General features: G+C 42.3%; 1 protein-coding gene across 3 annotated transcripts in view; it reads left to right on the top strand.

Annotated features, from left to right (window-relative positions):
- The window catches only part of CAT (catalase), a 58,270-nt gene extending 38,787 nt beyond the window's left edge, over positions 1-19,483 (top strand). For all 3 annotated transcript variants that reach the window (XM_001914718.6, XM_070229259.1, XM_014729341.3), the window contains 10 exons: positions 301-431; positions 888-992; positions 1,590-1,715; positions 4,687-4,878; positions 5,320-5,472; positions 9,454-9,592; positions 12,650-12,780; positions 16,746-16,853; positions 18,342-18,425; positions 18,754-19,483. In XM_001914718.6, coding sequence (XP_001914753.3) covers positions 301-431; positions 888-992; positions 1,590-1,715; positions 4,687-4,878; positions 5,320-5,472; positions 9,454-9,592; positions 12,650-12,780; positions 16,746-16,853; positions 18,342-18,425; positions 18,754-18,819 — 1,235 coding nt within the window. In that variant the 3' untranslated portion in view covers positions 18,820-19,483. The remainder of the gene's footprint in view (positions 1-300; positions 432-887; positions 993-1,589; positions 1,716-4,686; positions 4,879-5,319; positions 5,473-9,453; positions 9,593-12,649; positions 12,781-16,745; positions 16,854-18,341; positions 18,426-18,753) is intronic.
- The last annotated feature ends 1,725 nt before the right edge of the window (positions 19,484-21,208 follow it).

Consider the following 21,208-nt stretch of genomic DNA (forward strand, 5'->3'; position numbering starts at 1 on the left):
TTATTCTCTTCCCTTATTTTAATCACCTTTGGACAAAGCCACCTTATTATCTTAAATGGATAATCTCTTCAGCTGTTATTACATGTACTCTCTTATTACTCTCAATTAATTCATTTATTTAATTTGTTGACCAAATTAGCTGGTAGGTGGTAGAAATAATAACCTGGGTACTTAAATATCTAATTTACTTTTAGGAAATGGATTGGAACAGTTAGATCCTAATGTTTCTTTATGCCTTCAGGCTTCTTGGATGCAAAGAGCTCTGGCTTAGGCTTCCTTTTTCCCATTTGAATCTTCTAGCTGGAGAATCAGGCTCAGCTGACACAGTTCGTGACCCTCGTGGGTTTGCGGTGAAATTTTACACTGAAGATGGTAATTGGGATCTTGTTGGAAATAATACCCCCATTTTCTTCATCAGGGATGCCATGTTGGTAAGCCATAGAGTATTTTGCACTCTACCAATATTGGTTGATTTAAATTGATTTCAGATACTCCGTATAGAATGGCATTTGAGGAGAGGCCCTCGGAAAGGCAGAAAGAAGAGAATTTAGGTTGGCTGCATTGCCTTTTTAAACACATTTTTTTCATATTTAGTATCTTTTTATAGTATCAAATAACAACAGTTATCACTGGTCTTAGATTTGCAGTTTCAAGATTCCCCGACTTAATGGAAATAGTCCAGTTTTCCTTGCAGAGATGGAAGATTAATAGAAAAAGGTGCTTTGCCCTAGAAACAGTAGAGGGTAAATTTCATTTTAGGGTTTGCAGTTTAAAATTCTAGGATTATATTGTTCAGAACTATAATCCATAAACCTAGCAATGTGATGTATAATGTCAGGCACCATAATTCCTGTTAACTTAGTTTTTCTTTTTTTTTTCCCATTTAGTTTCCGTCCTTTATCCACAGCCAAAAGAGAAACCCTCAAACGCACCTGAAGGATCCGGATATGGTCTGGGATTTCTGGAGTCTGCGTCCTGAGTCTCTGCATCAGGTGGGAGCATTCTTTTTTCACTCTGTTATCATATGTCACCTGGGATGGAACTGGTAATTATGCCTCATAATGTCCTTCTCCAGGTTGGGCTCTTTGATTAGAATTGGCTTCTGACCTTTTTTGGGAGGCTCTCTCAGATTTCTTCACCCTGAAGACTTTTATAGTGACTGATTTTGTCGATCTTCTTCCATTCGTAGACCTTATGTGGTGCTAAAGACATTATCCCTTGATACTTCGCAATATTAAGGATTAAAGTCTCAAGCCTGTCGTAAACTTCTTTGTATTAGGGAAAGGAGGGGAAAGGAGTACCAAATGAATTTGCTATTTAAATCAATTTTGAATAATAAGTTAGGCTAGTTTTCAGATTTGCTTTAACTTTTGTTTATAGAATTTTGAGCCATGAGTTCAATAATTTATATATCATTCTGCTTTAAAATTCTTCTGTTTGTTATTTATTATAGATGTAAATATGGTAACCCTTCCTTGGGTACTTGGCTGTGTCATTAAGGGGTTTCTAGAAACTTAGGAATGTCTTAAAAATCTAGGATGTTTTGATTTAAATTGAAAAGTTTTAGGCTTTATTTTTTTCTTCCTTAGGTTTCTTTCCTGTTCAGTGATCGAGGCATTCCGGATGGACATAGGCACATGAATGGATATGGATCACATACTTTCAAGCTGGTTAATGCGAAGGGAGAGGTAGTTTATTGCAAATTCCATTATAAGGTACGTGTTGCCTATGGGGCAGGGGGTACAAGGCTCCTGCCACCGACGTCTCCTTACTTCTCCTGAGGACTAGGCAAAGATCAAGACCTCCCCTACCTTTCCCTTACCTCCTCCACCCCGAAGGATGAGAAGTACTGATCTAGTTGCTCAGTACCATGAATATTTTGTTGACCACTGCCTGAGTGAGTAGATTCTCGCAGCCCAATTAGAAGAACTGTGTGTGGGCTCTTTGGTCTCTTCTTTTCATGTGGCCAGAGGGCAAGAGCACACGGCCGTTGTCAATAGTCAAGCTTTCTTCTCCTGGACCCTGGGGACCCTGCCATAAATAGGTGGAAAAACGCTCCTTTGTGCTGCCTCTCTGGTTTAATGCTTCTGGTGCTGGCAGGTGCACATGGAAATTCTTTCTCCCTGGAGTGAGAAGGTTTAAAGTTTGGTGTGGGCCCAAAGGTAAGGAGATAATACAGGCCTCCAGGATAGGCAAAAGATTTCTACCTGTAACCTAGGTTTCTAGAGTTCCTTGTTGGAGTTTGGAGGTAAGACTTAGCAAGCGGTGAATTGTTCTGTTGCTTCGCCTTTCCTGGCCCTGAGTCAGTGCTCTGAGCATAGCTATCTTTCGAAGCCCAGGAGGGGGCACTGAGGCAGAGTTGGGGCATTCCCGTCTGTGAAATACCAGTCTCACCACCACTTTCAACATCTGATGCTGGCTTTCCAAAAACATTTCTCCTAACTTTTTAATTCATCTATCCACTTATTTACCATTTATTAAGGGTATACTATGAACAGGGCAAGTGAATTACAAATGTCAGAAAACAAAAATTCTCTTTTTTTGGTTTGCTTTCATACAATCAGGTCAAATCAGTTACCTTTGGGGAAGCCTTTGAGAACCTTTTAAATAATTGAAGTGTTTTAAAGGGCTCTCTTTTAGTGTGAGCTTGGCATTTGTTAGAATAAGCCATATTCCAGAGAACTCTAGAAGGTTCTTAAAAAACCTCTAGTTGCCCAAGAGCTTATTTCCCAACACTGCTGCTAAAATAAGCAGAGACAGGAGTGGACTCATGAAAAATGCCATCTCCCTCTTAATGACATCCCACAGACCTGTTTTCTTCTGTCCTGTCTTAATCTTTATGTGAACCATGAATGTAGGTATAGCAGACAGGGAAACTGTCACCTCTCTTTTTGCTATGGCTTGGGTATGTGATCTTTGGCAGGGAACAACTTAAGAAACAGTTGACCCATTGGCTTGTAATTGCCAAAAGGAGCAGTGTGGTGTCATGTAGGGCAGGACTAAGAAGTGATTCTATCTGGGACAGCTAGCATGGTTGGTGGCTCTGCGGTTAGACCAATCTGAACTCAGGTCTTCCCTCTTACAGATAACTGTGGCTTGGGAATATTGTTAGAAGTCGCTGAGCTCCAGGTTTGTCACTGTAAAACTGGGATGATAGTACCAGCTGTCCATGGTCTGGGAAAGACTGGATTGCTTATGGGTCTGTTCAGCAGACAGCCCTTCATCAGTCTGGATTATTCTGACCAGAGATTATTCTTTTCTAAACCCAAGAGATTCGATTAAAATCAGAAAGATGTTGCAATATTATTGCACAATGTAGTGTATTAGCTCTCTGGGTGATCTACAGATGGTGACCTCCATTTTTGAATCCTGACGGTGGCTTTACTTCTGGTCTGATAGTAAGAAGGTTCAAATCTTGCCACTGGCCAGAGAGCGTTGAGATTTCTGTGGTAGAAATGGACTCGCCTTTCAGAGTTGACTTTTGCTAAGGAAATCTTTCCATGGTGCTTAGCTTGTTGGGGATCTTTCAGAATAAGATAGAGGTGGGGGATCTGTTAAAGGGCAGTATTGCCATTCTGCTCTGGGAGCAGCTGTGAAAGTGACTTAACTTCTGTGGGTCTTAATGGCTTGTTTGGAAAGTCAGAATACTAACTTTGCCTGCTGAGAATCAGAGAACTGGTTCCGAGAGGCTGTCCTGCAGTTCTTCTGAGCTCTGTGAGCTATGACTCTATGGTTTGTTTAAAATAAAAAAGGAGGAGAGTAGGGGTGGAGGGCTGCTAGCTGAGCACAAGCTCACTAATTGATTCGAGCTGTTATAAAACAGGGAATTAAAAAAACTACTTCATGCAAAAAAGAGAAGCCATTTAATTTTGTTAATCATTTGTTTATTTTTTAAATATATTTTGATTTTGTTTTCTGATTCAAAAAGTAAAATGAGTATACAAATTCAAATAATAGACTCTCTGGAAAACAGTTTTGAAATTCCTCAAGATATTAAATGTAGGATTACCATATGACCCAGCAACTCCATTTTGAGATATAGACTCAAAAAATCCACTGAGTGGTTACTTTAAAATGGTAAATTTTATGTTATGTATATTTTATGCCAAAATGTTTTGGGGTTTGTCTGAAGACAGTCATGCAGCATTCTTTATATGGGTGAAAAATTGAAAATAAAGTATATGTCAATAATTAAAAAATTTAGATATAGTCATGCTTTGCTTAATCATGGGGATGTGTTCTGAGAAATGCATTGTTAGGTGATTTTATCATTGTGTGAACATCATAGAGTGTGCTTGCACAAACCTAGAGCTTGCAGCCCCCTACACACCTAGGCTACAAGAAACTAATCTTATGGGACCACTGTGGTATATGTGGTCCATTGTTGACAGAAACATCATTATGCCTTTCATGACTGTAATATAGAATGCATAAAGGAAAGATAGAACTAATCTTAAGTATGAAATGCATAGACAGATTCCCTGGATATTAAAGGAATCAGTCTAATCCAGTAGAATTTCTCATTGATAAATTTATATTTGTATCATTCTTGAACAGTGGAATTATGGTACAAGGAAAATCCAATCTTTGAGTAGCCTTACTCATAATCCTTCAATGAATTACTAATTAAAGTTCCATAACTTTGCCAATAAGTTTCAGTTTGTGCTTCCTTCTTTCATTCCGTAGACTGACCAGGGCATCAAAAACCTTTCTGTTGAAGATGCAGCAAGACTCTCCCAGGAAGACCCTGACTACGGCCTCCGGGACCTTTTTAACGCCATTGCCACAGGCAACTACCCATCCTGGACCTTGTACATCCAGGTCATGACATTTGATCAGGCAGAAACTTTTCCATTTAACCCATTTGATCTTACCAAGGTGAGTTAGTTAACAACTTGATAGTTTTAGTTGTTAACCTAATTTTGGAACATTTGCAGTCAAGTGTTCATAAGGGAAGTCGTACGAATACAGTGGTACCACTTTAGAGTTCCTCTCTTGTGAATGAGTCCTCACCTCATCTCACTTCAGCTCCTGTTTGATAAGTTCTTTGCATTTATCTGGGTGGCTCCATATAGCGTTCTTAGCAATTTTGAAAAGCTGATGTGCCTTTGCACAGGGAAAGTGTCGCTATTTACTGTTCACTGTTACGAAAGACTCAACCAAATGTACTCACCTTAAGTTATCATTTTATTGGATTAAAAAATTGTTATTTTCAGTTATTATCATTGGCTTCATTATGCTTGAAAGCGTAATTTTTATGGGTACTTTAGTTTCCTTCAGTTGGTTGTCTGGTAATTGTGACTATGACATTATTTTTAGGTTTGGCCTCACAAGGACTACCCTCTTATCCCAGTTGGTAAGCTGGTCTTAAACCGGAACCCAGTTAATTATTTTGCTGAGGTTGAACAGTTGGCCTTTGACCCAAACAACATGCCACCTGGCATTGAGCCCAGCCCGGACAAAATGCTTCAGGTAAACCTGATGAATTGAGATGTTCTGAGGCAGGAGTGCGCGCGTGACACACACACTGTGTAATTTGGCACAATCTTTATACAAAGAATTAACTAGAACATCACTTAGACTTTAATCGGGGTCCTTAGTTCCTGTGGACTGACTGAAACATCCTTAGATGGCATTACAATATAAACCAAATTTCATTGTAAAACCCCTCAATATGTTAAGACTTTGATATTTAGTCTTTTAATTTAAAAAAAGTTATGTTAGAGATGCCTAGTGTTTACAGAGTAAAGCACTGTTTGTTGAGTCTGTAACTGGTGGGAGGGAATATTGTTAATTGATTGTAACACCATGGTCAGCGTAACTTTATTTACTTCCTCTTCCGTGGTGATGTTTGAATTTTACCATCTGTAAAAAGAGATCTGGAGATTATTTTTATGAACTAAGGCAATGGGTTAATTTAGCCGTTTGTCTTGTTAATGTTTTGGGCAATCAGTATTTTTTTTATCACTCTCCAAAATGCTCTTTCAAGAGTACGAAGAGTGAAACATTCTTTGGACCAGAAATCAGTAGAAAATAATTGGCTTCATAATTATTGAGTTAATTGATTGATCTTTTGTGTTTTTGGACTATGACCATGAAACACAGATTAATGATTACATCTTAGATAAGGCCAAAGTGACCTACGGCCACTTCTTATGTAAGCGTCTGATTCCAGTTCAGGTGTCACTGTCCCGGGAGGCAAGCTAAGGTTCCCTTGTTTTTTTTAATAATAACTTTTTTGCTTTGACATTGGGAACATCTGAGGCTTTTATAGAAAATAAGTTTTTCATTAGTTTTTAGTTCAGTTTAATGTAACTGGAATACTTATCTACTGTGTGTGATAGAGTGTCCTGGGTACTGTAACAGACGTTAAAACACAGGATAACTATGATACAGAAGAATGCTATGGTGAATTGGAGGAGAAATCTTGTCTGATAGGACAATGGCAAAGTTTCCAGAATAAGGTAGCATTTGAGATGGTTTTTTAAGAATAGATAGGATTTTTTTTTAAAGATTTTGTTTTTCTTTTTTCTTCCCAAAGCCCCCCAGTACATAGTTGCATATTTTTAGTTGTGGGTCCTTCTGGTTGTGCTATGTGGGACACCGCCTCAGCTTGGCCTGATGAGCAGTGCCATGTCCGCACCCAGGATTTGAACTGGTGAAACCCTGGGCCGCAGAAGCGGAGTGTGTGAACTTAACCACTTGGCCATGGGACCGGCCCAGGGATTTTGTTTTTTAATAGAGATAAGTGAGACAGGAGAGGGAGAGGAGTGTAGGCGCAAAGGCAGACCCTGTTGGGTGTATTTAAACTGTAAACAGTGACTCTTTCCTGCGTTAGAAGAAATAAGATTGGACAGGTACGTTGAGCATATGTCAGAGGGGACCTGAATGCTTGAGTAGAAGTTTATGCTACAGTTGTTGCTTCTAGGAAGAGAAAAGTTTTCTTCAGTTTTGAGAACTTTGATCTGGTACATAGCAAGCAGAATCACTCCTGTTGGTTATAAATAGAACAGAGGGAGCTGGGGGTTGGCAATAGAAAGGGAAGTGACATGGATAGGATTACAGAGGGTGGGCAGAACTGCTTGCCCTGAACTGGGGAGCAGAGGAAGCCAAGACAACGTGACCCTCGGCCCTGAGCCTCCCCTGCCTGGCGGCTGGAGGGAGCTGAACTGTGTGAAGCAGAGGTTAACGGGATTTGCCAAGGCTGGGAATCGTCGAGGGTACAGCTAAGGCTGCGTAGTCTTGGTATTGAGGGCACAGGTTGAGGAATACAAGATTCTTTCATGAGAATCTAGGTCGCCATGAGTTTCTGGACCACACGGAGACCTGGAGGCGGTTAGCAACACTAACTCATACAGTTAGAAGGGTGCCGATGCCCTGGATGGCGGCCTAGGCCCCCATAGGAAAAGGACCGCATAGCAAATGCATATTCTCTACAACAACAACAAAAAACAAAGGTGTCAGGCATGGCATTGAAACTGTGGGAAAGAGAGTCCTGAAAAAGGATGATAAATGGAAATCATATAATTCCATTAGTGAATTGAATTATATGAATTAGAAAGATTAATCATATAATTCCTATCAGTGTTAATTTCAGTTATGGCAAACATATTTTAAATGTAATATGCTGTCTTTACAGTTTTTTAAAATGAGTTTACGAAAGTGTGTGAAAGACCCTTATTGGGTTCAGTCAAAATATCAGTTCCCAGCCTAGTTTTTCCTACAACTGCTTGGGATATTTAGCTGTGAATCCTGACACCAGGGAGCATGTTAGGAGCCACATGGCAGGCAGGGCTGTCGTCCTTCTTTCGGCATTTGGCGAGCAGTGAGGAGTAAAGGTTTCTGGGCAGGAGACAGGATCCATGCAGGGCCTCAGGAAGATTCTTTGGGCAGGAGTGTGTCGGGTGGTGTTTTAGAGGAGGGACTGGAAGTGGAGAGCCAGTAAGGAGGATTAGAAATCCTAAGTGATAAGCCAGACCACGGTGAGAAGGACAGAGCAGGACAGTGCCCGTCTCAGAGAGACCGTCCCCGGTCCCTGATGAAGCTGGTGCCTCCTTTCCCGACTGCCAGGCTCGGCAGTTGGCAGGAGTGGGGAAGTCGCCCGGTTCCTGGAGTGGAGAGCCTTGTTCTGCCTTTCACCCACGTCCACAGGGAGCTCAGCCACAGGGCCTTGGGTGAAGCCTGGATTCAAGTTGGTGTCAGAGTCTGGCCTGGCTGTGCCCATTTCCCAACCTTGACTTTATGGGTCTCCACCCACAGGTAGGGAGGGCAGCCTTATAAACATAAGGTGACACAAAACCAGAAGGACGTGCTGGAGGCTACATCCAGGAGCTCCATTATGTCGTCTATCCTGTGGGTAAAGTTAGAACATAACTTAGTCTATTTTAAGCCAAAGGAGGCAACCAGCTTCTAGACAATAGGCTCTTAGTCATGGCTGCACGACAGTCATCTAAGTATTACCTTGGATGTTTGAAATAAGGTGGGAGGTAGAGTCACTCAGCCAAGAGCAAATGATTGACAGAATGCTGAGACTGAACTAAGCATGTTGGTATGACTGGTTTGGTACAAAATAATTGCATAAGTTGCCCTATTCAACTTGATTTTTATTTTGGCTCATAGAATTAGGAGTATAATAATAATCTTTCAGATTCAAGGCCAATGATAAAGTCAATGCAAGAAAACTGCTCATAGAGTAGAGCTTTGAATAATGAGAATATATAAATAATTGATACCAAAATTAATGCAGAGTTAGTCATAAAGTATTTTGTTTCAACACTAACTGAAAGAGATTGCAAAAAGGTTACCATCCTGCCTTGGTAAATATATAATAACCTAGTTTAATCTTTGCTTCTGGACTTTGGCATTATACGGCCATCATTCTGAACCGTAGTTTTCTTCGTGTAGTATTTTATTTATATCTAGAAAGGCTCAGAGCTCAGAGTGATACTGATACAATTCAGAATGCAACATGGGAGGTGCTTTTCTAAACAATTTCCCATACGGTTGGTTTTGTAGAAATCTGCTTCATTTTGTTGAGAGCGGATGGTCGATCCCTCCCCTGGAGTCGGGGAACGGGGAAGAATGGAATCAGCTCGTGATTCCAGTTCGTTGGGTTCTTGCAAATCGATTTTAGAATGTGACACATCCTTGGGAATGGGAAATAATGCGGGATGGCACTAACTTGTTATCTGAGAAAAAAAGGAGTTGTTGTCCAGAACGAATGTGAAGATGTGTGGATATTTGGCCATATGGCGTGAAGATTAAGGACCGTTCATGGGCGAGCAGAGCTCTGCTCTTCAGGAGGGCGCGGGGCGTGGGGCGGGAGGCGGGAGGCAGGTTCTGTGCTCACCCCATGTCCGGAGTGCTTTGCCCTTGAAACTTGAGAATGACGTTTACAGATCGTTCCTATTTGATACGTCAGGTGCACAGTCATCATCTTCTTTATAACTGTAGGGCCGCCTTTTTGCCTATCCTGACACCCACCGCCACCGCCTGGGACCCAACTATCTTCAGATACCCGTGAACTGTCCCTTCCGCACTCGAGTGGCCAACTACCAACGCGACGGCCCCATGTGCATGTTCGACAACCAGGGTAGGTGAGGCAGCGGCTCGCCCAGGGCGGAGGGCCTGCTGCACAGAGAGGGCGGGATGCTGGCCAGGCCCCTGGGTTTCAGTCTGGCCCCACGGGCCTTCCGGCTCTGTGCAGATGCGCCACCCGTGATCCTGCCAACCGTGTCCTTTCTGCCCAGCAATGCAGGTTTAAACTGCCTGAGGACCCACCCTGCATTCGTCTGTTTTATGTGGTGAGAGCACCCCGCTCAGCTTTGACTAGTGGTCCATCCAGTGCAGAAAGGGGGGGAGGAAGCCCTCTCACCCTGACTCTTGCGGAGCAGCATCTGGCTGGGGGGTTAGGCTGCAAAGACTCTTCCCGAGCTGGACGGACTCAAATCACTCTTCAATCGCCAGGACTTCCACTCTTGGAAGTGCAAAGAGCTTGTGTTTGTCTCTCTGCCCTTTGCTGGGGCCATGGGGGAGCAGGTCTAGCTAGCATGTGGAGGGGGAGCCGAGGTTAGGGTGGGGAGACAGCAAATCGGGTGTTCGCCACCACCTTTTTTCTAAGTGAATGTAGCCGAACTCATGCAGATCAACTGGTGAGAGGAAACTCCACTGCATTTTGTTTTTTGGTCGTTTATCAAATTTATGGTGTTTTTCTTTTAACTACTCCTTTTTGGTGCCATGTACAAATAGCCTCTCTTTCTGATTACTTTCTCTAATTAGAGCATGTTTGGTTAATGTTTTTTTTCCTTTTAGTATTCCACAGTTTCATACAGATCTTAGGGTTTTTTCCTCTTCCTATTTAGGACACTATTTACGAATAGGCTGCTTACACTGATCCCTTCAGAAATCTCCATGATGGTTTATATTTATAGCCATGGATGTCTATATTCAAACAACGTTCATTTTTCTATGATAAAAATAATATATGTGCCCTAAAGGAAATTTGGAAAATGTAAGGGAAGGGAGAGAAGGGAGAAGAAAAACCCGCTTATAGTCCCAACACGCAAAAGCCATAACTGTTGCATTTGGCTAGATTTCCTGCCAGTCTTTTCTGTAAAGATGTTTTTATATGCTTAAGATTATTTTATATATATAATTTTGTGCCTTGCATTTATTATAATTATCGCTAAGCCTTTTCCATGTATTTGATAAGTTTACACGCTCACTCACCAGTTATATTAGGTGGTTGCAATATTTCTGTTCTCTGAGGTTCACAGAGGTGTGAGGTGTGTTATTGCCCCAAATCATTGATACTTTCTGTGTCTGTCTTCTGCGTTTTTATTCTAAAGTGACTTTTTTCATTCATGTTCCTCAGTCCTTCTGTTACCGGGACTGGCTGTATCAGGTTCAAGTGTATTTTGAAACTTTATTAATAAGTAATTGCTTCCTGTTTGCCATTCTTGTTTCTCACTATAGTGACATATACATGAAAAAACTACTTAAGGATGTATTTTAAAACGCACCTTTGCCTAGTTTTATAAGCAGAGTATTTGGGGGCCAGCTGCGGGGGGCTGGTGGTTTAGGGCCGTGCGCTCTGCGTTGGCGGCCCGGGTTCCGTTCTAGGCGTGGACTTAGACCACACTGTTAGCAGCCATGCTGTGCTGGTGGCCCACACGCTAAAAACAGAGGAAGATTGGCATGGATGTTAGCTCAGGGTGAATCTTCCTCAGCAAAAAAAAAAAAACCCAAAAGACAAAGTAGAGCATTTGGACCGTGCCCTTGGAGTTTGATAAACAGGCATCATTATTTCCAGTAGTCAATGACTTGCGGACAGCTCCCTCTTTGAGCAAAGGTCAGAGCTTGTTTGGAAAGAGAATTTAAAAATTCCTCAGATAGGCACATTTCAAAGAGCTTATTCTTAACTCAGAAAACCACTGTGGTGGCCGTTTGTGGGAGCACCTAGCTTTTCATATAGATGTGGCTGACCTAGAATGAATTTCTTGGGCTAAACATTGGGCCCCATGATAGTGTGGTGTCCTCGCTCTCCCTACATGCACTTGGTGCTCTGATCCGTGTGCTACGTATGTGCCTCTTGGTTATCCACTCTGGATAACCTCTTCTGGCAGTGAGCTGGGTCAAGCTGCAGCCCCAGACCAGTTTGTTCAAACCCCTTAATATGTTCCCAGGCCACTCCTTCTGTTTGGCAGAGTGTGCTCAGATAATTCAAGCTCTGCTAATATCAGCCAAAGCAGAGTTATAGTTAGAAAAATAAATATGCCAACATGAAAAAAAAAAGCCTCATAATTTATTCCAGAAGTCATAAAAAATGTTTTGATTGTATTTGTCATTTGTTCTAATAGTCCAGATAAATGAGTGCTGACATACTAGAAATATCAAATTTTAAAAATCCTTTTTTATTTATCCGTGGAGGGAAGTGGAAGTCAAGCTAGAATTGCATAAAGTGATGGTCAGTAAAGGAAAGATACCTCAAGAATCTTAAAAACCTTTAAGGAATAGCAAAGCAGAGCACTGTAACGCAGATGTAGTATGTGCTGGAATGGCACAGACAAAAACCCAGAGCTCAGATGGACCCCTGACGGCCGTGGGCCCTGGCAGCAGCCCGTTAGCACCTCAGGGCTCAGTCGATGTGTCTGTAGCTGGAAGGGGCGCAGCTGGGACTCTACTGCTCCCGTGGGTTCTGTGACTCATTGTTTGAATTGAGCCCAAGCCCAATAAAACCCTCAACTTTGAGATATGTCTTTGGGTCTCATCTTCCATGGGGGCCAAATCAAACCTGTATAAATATATTTGTACTGGGAAGCATCAGAAGATTTTAGAGATGAAGTCAGTTGAAGTATTCAAAGGGAGTTTGAAATGTCCTCATTAACACTCGGAGTGAGACAGCCCATGGGAGCCTTTGGGAGATGGCAGCATTCTCTAAGAAGCTGTGGCCTGCCTGTAGCTAAATCTCGGACCTTAAAAATAATATGCTCGTGGCATGTACGTGTATGTGTGTGTATACATGTGTGTATAGACATGTGCATATACATATATATATACTCGCCACTTGAATTTATTTCATATCACGTTGACTGCAGACTTGCTTTGTTTTTCATCTCCCTGAGTAAATCCTTGTGGTTTTCCTGTAAAGGTGGCGCTCCGAATTACTACCCCAATAGCTTCAGTGCTCCGGAGCAACAGCCTTCTGCCCTGGAACGTAAAAGCCAGTGCTCTCCAGACGTGCAGCGTTTCAACAGTGCCAACGAGGACAACGTCACTCAGGTAATGGCTTCTCTGTCTGCCCTGGGAGTGGCTTGATCATGCTCCTTGTCCACGTCTGCATATTTTCCCCTTTTAAAGTGTCTAATATGTCTTAAATGGAATTCAGGGAAGACGTCTCTGGTCATCAGTCAGTCCCCTTAGTCGATGGAGTTGTGTTACTGTGCTCTTTCAGTGCAGGGTCTGGAGGCTCGTCTCTGTTCCCTCGAAGTTTGTAGACGGGATACAGGTGGGGACCGCTGGGGAAGCAGTGAGCTCATAGAAATCTAAGAAATGGGCAAATGGAGCTTACGTACAGCCCAATCTAAGAATCTGGGCAGGAGAGCCCGGATTTAACGGGCCAGACCTCCATTCGGAGCAGCTCTTTCCTTACAGGGCGCATTATCTATGTGACCCCCCCTCCGCCTGCCGGCTTCTGCTTTCCAGTCCCGACTGCTTATCCTTACCATGTCCTCCTGTTTTTCTCCTCTTTGCCTCATAGCTTCTGTTTGAACTTTGCTGTGGCTTTATATGACCATGGCTAACTCTTCTTTATGGCTTTTTTCTCCATGTATTACTCTTTTTTTTTTTTTTGGACCATTTTCTCTCTTTCTCTCAACACTTCTGTATGAGATTCTGGAGAGAGGAAATCGGATTGATTTGACTAATCTTGTCACTCTTGGTTGCATCCTTGGCCTTTGGCCGGCCTATAGTGAACTGCCCCGGGTCAAGTGCCACCCTCTTTCCAGTCACCCGAGGCTGCCTGAGGGCTGTCTGTCAGTAGATGGATGCAGTGAAAGAGGCCCTTTAACTTTGAGGGGCAGCCACCTCGTTAATGTGTCCAGTCCACACGCAAGAGAAGAATAAAGCTAAAAAGTGTCGTCGTCCTGGAGGTCTGCTTGGGTAGTTGGTGTTAAGCTTAGTACTCACACTAGAATGGGACCTATTTCTAGTGCCTCAACTTGTAAATGTGGCTTCCAAGTAAAATAGACTTAAATACGTGAATTAATTCACTGTGGAGAGATCTTTATTTGAAAGGCACGTGTGTGTATATGTATATTTGTGTCTATAAAAAGGAAATTATTGTAGGATGTAAACCATATTTAGATGAGATTAAACATCCTGGAAGCCTTTCATAGTAACTGCATTATTCCTGGTGGTGCAAGTATGTTAGAATCCAATCTCTGCCTCTCAAAGAATTGTGCCTGCATGAGGTTATTCTGGTGTTAAACTAGCTAATACATCCTCTGCAAAATTTAGCTTAGATAATGACGCTATTGCTTACACATTGAAATTTAAAATTTGTTTGATCATTCTTATTTTATTGATTTTCTTATCACTGTAAAGAACTCATGTTTTTAAGCAGTCATGATACTGCTTATAGGTTCATAGCACTATCCAGTAACTGTAAGAGTGACATGGAAAATAAGTAAGAAGGTCCAGATTTATACTCTTAAAACAGTTAACTGGGACTTCCACTTCTGGCTTATGGCCGGCCAGCTTGTATCAGCCCTGTCCTCTCGGAGAAGACTGGAAATCTAGATAAACTACAGAGAGCCTTGTTTGAAGGCTGGAGAGCTAACAAGGCAGCAAGGATGCGCAGGGCCGACGTCTTGGACAGAAAGGAAGTGCAGAGATGTGAGCTTGACGTTTGGTGTCCTTTCCTCATGAGGTGATTATTACCTTGTAAGCATTGGCCAAGATGCTGAGCAGAGTTTATGGCATGTTTCTGGGTCTGGAGGGATAAAAATTGGAGTTCAGGGCCTACTAAGGAGGTGGCCTTTAGTTAGCATCCTAAGCATTGAGTTGGAGTCCCGGAAGGGCCACGCCTAGGAATAAGGGCAAACCTGCAATAAACTTTCCCTGCAAAAACTGAGACACGGTTTTGCATCAGCTCAGCCTCAGATCACCTGGATTAAGGCGATCTCCCTCTATCTTAACTGTCTAGCAGAAGCAAACGTAAATCTTTGGAGGAAAATAGAGTCTCAAATTATCTCTATATTTTTTCATATTCAGATGTCCAGCATTTAATAATAAGTTATCAGGCATACTTAACACATAAGACTTTATGACTGAAAACCATGAGGGGAAAAACCCCTCCTAATAGAAACAAACCTGTTAGAGATCCAGATAAGGGAATTGTCAGATAAAGATCTTAAAACAACTGTGATTAATATTTTCAAGAAAATAGATGACGGCATGGAGAATTTACTAAGAGAAGTTTAATTTATGAAAGAAGAGTTGAATGGATATACTGAACTGGCAAATGCTACAACTTAGATTAGGAATTTAGTAAATGGGTTTAAAAGGCTTCACATGTTGCAGAAGCTAGACGTGAGCTCCAGTCGTAATGATGAGAACCAGGAACCAGCTCTCCCTTGGGAAAGCTACCCACCAGGCCAAGGATGCAGCTTGAAAGCATGTGGACTGTAGATGGGAGTAATCAATCCTGAGAAATTGGGGGCCCCTCTCCTGTGCTGTGCTCGGGTGACGTCCCTGCATTCTTGTTCCACTTAAGACCACATGGAAGCCCTGAACCGAGAAACAAGTGAATCAGTGAGCTCTGTTAGGCCTCTGCAGAGATGACCAAAAGGACCACCATGTATGACACTGTCACAGCTCGGACACGTGGTAATTCTGCAGAGGATAACTCCTGTGGGAGATGGGCCACAGGGCAAAATTACAATACATACAAGGGAGTCCAGTGCCCTGAGAAACTGCACATGCGTTAGATGGAAGAGTCATACACAGGATAGAATAATCCAGAAGGGGCTTTAAAATAAGCGTGTACACAGCATTCAAAGACATACAGAAAGGAATATTATCTCTAAGACAAGAATAGGATGTGAGAAAACAAAAACAGATAGATTTGAAAAAGAACCAAATGGAAATATCTAGAAACACAAACAATCTTTGAAATAAAAATGCAGCAGACAATCTGTGAAATAAAAATCCAGCAGATATAGTGGCTCAGTGGATGTTTAAACACTAGATTGGATACAGCTGAAGAGAAGGCTAGTACGTTGCAGGTAGATCTGAGGAAATCCCCATAATGCAGTGCTCTGATTGCACTGTGTTAATGTGGAAAGTCTGACTTTTAAACATTGGTATCAGATTTAAACTGTGCTCAAAAGTTTTTAAATAAAGGTTAATATAGTCTGATATTTGCTAATTTACTTAGAAAAGCTATGAATATCTCTATTTTATGAATTTCATTCTTTGGATATTTGGGGGCTTTATAAACATTAATAGGACAGTACATAGAACAGTGCCTGGTACACTGAGGTGCTCAATAAAGAAGTACTTGTTGAATGAGTGAATGAAATGTTAGATTAAATTATAGCTGTAATCTAGAAACGGCTGATTTCAGAAGTGAGCAGCGGCTGATAGGACTCACATGCCTGATTCTAAGCTCCTATCTTTCATTTTAGTCTGTGGATAGCCTAGTGAGATTGATTTAAAGGTAAAATCATTCAGAGGTAAAATTAGCAAAATCACTATTAACATCTGTCTTCTCCAGGAATCCTGGCTTCCGAATAACTGAGGACATATATTAATGAATTCGAGTGTCTTTCTTCTGTGGCTCTGGGTGAACTGAACAAAGGTTGTAGTGGGCCCAGTTTACATCCGATAACAGTTTGCGCATTCTGGAGTTGTCGGTATATTAAGGTGTGGTGGGAGTTTTAATTGTAGGCTGTCCTGCCTTCTATTTGTAAGATATTTATAAGCAGTGACTACAAAGGACGTTATTACAAAGCGGTTATGAGCTACTATCAGCAACCGAATTCTTCCTGTTTTGCTTTAAATAAAATGGAAAGTGGGGAACTCAACACAAATGACAGTTTCAACTCTAATTTTAAATTATTTTCGAGTTCTAAAAAGTTTTTCACTCTCATGCCAGTAAGAAATCTCGCTTTTTCATTGCCAAAGTGGCATGTGGGTGAGTTCTGCTGGTGATAAGCTGGATGCTCTCTGTTTTCAACGAGCAGGTGCGCGCCTTCTACTTGCACGTGCTGGATGAAGAGCACAGGAAGCGCCTGTGCCAGAACATCGCCGGCCATCTGAAGGACGCGCAGCTTTTCATCCAGAAGAAAGCGGTGAGTGGGGCTTTGTGAGCTGAAGGGGACCTCTGCCGGCAGGAGGCGAGAGTGCAGCTGGGTGAGAGAACCTTGGAAATGAGAAGGTGCATTTCTATTTCACTTGAGCTACGTGGACTTAAAAAAAATTAGTGCTAATCCCCAATCAACCTCTGATACTTTCTGTCCAGGATTTGTTTCCGATGACTTTAGCATATACAGTGACCCTTAGCTCTTTGTCCAATGTGTCATAAATTAGTTGAGTTCAGGGTGAACTCTCTCCTAGGCTGTTTAATTTGACTACAGCCAAGGTCTGTGCAGGAGAACCATGTCCAATATCAAAATGTGGGTCCTGCCACGATTTTGCTTAGACTTTAGGAGATAAGAAATACAGATTACATTGTTGTGGTTTGAAGCATGCCTAACCACTGGAGGTCATGACACCTGACCCTCCTTCAGAAGCAACTAGAAACTCGCACATTTTCTGGGGTGAGAACTGAGCTGCTTCCAAAAGTCAGGCTGAACTTTGGAGCTAAGGTGCCAGGGTGTTTCTGGTGGCAGCTCGTTGTGCCATGTGAAGCCTGGTCTCCTGGCCTGCCACAGGGGCAGACTTCGGGTGAGTTAGGGAACCTGCTATTTCCTTGTCTCTTGGTTGCCGCATCTCTGTTCAAAGGGGTACCTAGGATAACAGCTGTCTGCCATGTGTCCCAAGGCTTAGAGACAAGTACCAGCAGGCTGGGCACTTTCTCTGGAGCCAACGTTCTGTATCTATAACTGTCTTCCATGTGTGTGGTGTGAAAAATAATCCTTTAAATCCCCACGGCACTGTTTCCTATTGCTCACCCCAGCAGAGAGCCTGACACTTGCTCTGTGAAATAGGTGGGGCAGGTTTCCTCTCATCTCACTGATGAGAATGAGTCAGACAGCTCGGAGGTGGCAGAACTTGGCTCAGACCCTTGGCGTGTTCTCTCACGTATGCTGGAGCTGTGAGCGCTGTGGGGGTTCACGATGCTCCACCTCCTCCCGCGGTCTGCTCGGCATCAGCCACGGTCAGGAATTCCTGCTGAGTGTGTGGAGCTGCCCAGCAGGGCCAGCGTCTTTGTACACCGCACTCTGAATTCGGGTAGCGTCTGGGCCTGTTTCTTAGTACAAATCTCTAGACCTTGTTGAGTCACTCTGGGGTCAGCTCTTTACATGCAGTGAATGGAGCTCACCTCATATGTGCTTTTCTCACAATATTCTATGGGGTAGGCTCAATTATTTCTCTCATTTTATGGGGAGTGGACACCGGAGCTCAGATGAATGACTTATTGGAGGTTGCTCAGCCAGTATATGTCAGGTTTTCATCGGGGCCCCGGTCTTACCCCGTGTTGCTCTTCCACTCGCTGTGTGGTTCTGCCTCCCGTGGGAGCATCCTCTCTCGCCTGTAGAGCAAACCCGGGGACAGACGCGGGGCCCTTGCCTCGTAGGGGGCTGGGGTGTGCTTACATTATTTTCACTTGGTTTCAGGTCAAGAACTTCAGTGATGTCCATCCTGACTACGGGGCCCGCGTCCAGGCTCTTTTGGACAAATACAATGCTGAGAAACCTAAGGTGAGTCTGGAGCAGCCGCGGATGGCTGTGACAGAGGAGGTGTGTCCTGGGTTAGATGAGGCAGAGTTTGCTTTCCTTTCGTGATCCTCCTCAGGGACAACTATCCCATTTCTTAAGCAGCTGTTCAGAAACGCCCTCGAGATGTAAAGAATTCACCTGCAGAACACACGCTGTTCATTTTAGCTCTGGACAATTTAAACTAGTTTAAGGTGAATGGATTCTGAATTGTTATTATTTTCATTTGAGCACAAATTAAAGCTAAGATGAATGCCGAGTTGCTGCCGCTGAGTGAGTTCATTAACACGCTGGTCTTGTTCTTTTCCAACAGAACGCGATTCACACCTTTGTGCAGTCTGGGTCCCACTTGTCTGCGACGGAAAAAGCTAATCTGTGAGGGCCAGGGGCCCTGGTCCTGCACCAAGCTGCTCCCCACCTGGGGAGCAACGCAGGTGTTCCCACACGCAGCCCGCTCAGCACTGGAAGGAAGATTCTCTGTGTTAGATGCGCAAATGCAAGCTCATGTCTTTAAATGATAATCCACGTCTCTACAGCAAATAATGTAATAATGATCTTTAATGCTGTTTCCCTTGGGGAAAATGAAGGTTAGGCCCTAGCCGTCATTTAAAAGAAACATGTATTTGCTTTTGACAGTTGCTTGAATTATTCACTTAAAATGACTGGAATGAAAGTTTTTAGCAAAAATATGATCTTATTTGATAAGAAACAATTCTGGTGAAATTACTATGTTTACGTATCATCTCATAGCCTATTATATAGAAATATGGCTGTAATTATATAAGAAGAAAAGATAAAGATAATTCGTTTAGAAATTTTAAATTTTCTAAGTTCCTTATATGAAAAACACACTCAATGCATTGGTGTCTCTTGAAAATGACTTCAGCACCATCATGTCTTAATGCTTATTCCTGTTTGGAACTGATGAGATTTTTAAAAAATCTTGGAATTACATTTATGCTAATACAGCACTGATTTTGCAACAGACTGATTTGTGATTGCTTACATTTTTACAATAAAATAATCTGTACATAAGAATAAAAGAATGATATTTGATTCCTTTTGGCTCCATGTATAACCTGGAATGTCCCACTGATATCAGTTCCCTTCCATACACCGGGTTAAAACCAAAAGCACTCATATGTAAATGTCTGTCTCTTTAACCTTTGACTCCCTGAGCTTTACAACCAAATAGAAGGTACACGTTGTTAAAGCCCACGTGGGCTCAGCTGGGCTCACACTGAAGTTCTGACTAATCACAGGTCCTTGAAGTTTATTACAAGGAAATTGATGTCCAGAGAATATCAAGAAACCACAGCTTCGCAGAGCTTTCTGGCATGGGATCCACAGAGACAGACAACCAAGGACAGAAACCTATGGAATTCCTTATCCCCCCTCTCTGCAAGCAGCCACATTTCTCACAAACCTTTAAAACCCCTCGCCTCCCAGCTTTCAGGGAGATGATGAGACAATATGAGACAAATTTGAGGGGCCATTCTTGTCTCCTGGCTGACATCACCCAAAATAAAAACTCTTTCCTTCCCGTAAGCTGGCGTTCCAGTTTTTATTTGGCCCCTCTTATGTGGCAGGTAAAGAACCTATGTTTATAGCCGGTAACACCACCAGACTCTTAATCTGAATATCACCTGTTATCAGAGGCTTACCCTTAAAATAGAAAATGCCAGTATCGTGAGGATACTACGTTCTTGGTTAAACGAACAGCCTTTTAGACAGAGCTGTCGGAGATACTGGGGACAGACCTTTGATTGCGCTGGGAGAATAGCAGACTTCCCAACTGTGAAAATGCTTAGATCTCTTGTTCATCAGCTCACTTCCTTATCTGATTATGAATTTTTAAAATAAGACCTCGGAACTTTAAGCTGTTTTCTTTTTTTAAACCCATATTTGCCTATCATGCTTGAAAATCACATGGAACAATTTCACGGTGAATTCTGAATACCAATGAAAACATATTTTCCTTGGAAATCCTTATTCCCTTCATCTAGATCTTCAATACCTGTTTGTCCTCACTCTCAGGAATTCCCTGAGATTTTGGGCTTCCAGAAACCGTAGGACCACTTATAGACACAAACTCTTGATCTTTTAGCTCAAACCTCTTTATTCTCCTGTCAAACTCTCTTTCCTGAATTCCTCCTATATTTGAGTGTGCTTGGAAACTTATATTTGTAGATACAGAAAATAAATTTATTCATTTGTACCCAGTGATGAATACTTTCAATATAGTAACTTTACTATAGTTCTATCTCTTTATGTATTCAATATATAAGATAAACTCATACAAATTAGTAAAATATGACAATGAGAAGGGGTTTATTTTTTGAATATTGGATGTAAAAACAAAGAGTTTTTGAGATAATTTGCGGCTTTGTTCTATTCTGTAGTCTAAAAATAAGTTTGTAGTTAAAATCACATGTATCGGGGCCAGCCCGGTGGCACAGTGGTTAAGTGTGCACGTTCCACTTTGGCAGACTTGGGTTCGCTGGTTCGGATCCCGGGTGTGGACATGGCACCGCTTGTCAAGCCATGCTGTGGGAGGCATCCCACATATAAAGGAGAGGAAGACAGGCACGGATGTTAGCTCAGGGCCAGTCTTCCTCAGCAAAAAGAGGAGGATTGGCAGCAATTAGCTCAGGGCTAATCTTCCTCAAAAAAAAAAAAAAAAAAATCACAGGTATCTAACATGTTTCCTGTATGTAAAAATCTGATACACGGAAGTGTCTCCAGTTTTGCTCTGGAGACCTGTAATT

Source organism: Equus caballus, chromosome 12 (assembly GCF_041296265.1).
Source record: "Equus caballus isolate H_3958 breed thoroughbred chromosome 12, TB-T2T, whole genome shotgun sequence".
Lineage (NCBI taxonomy): Eukaryota > Metazoa > Chordata > Mammalia > Perissodactyla > Equidae > Equus > Equus caballus.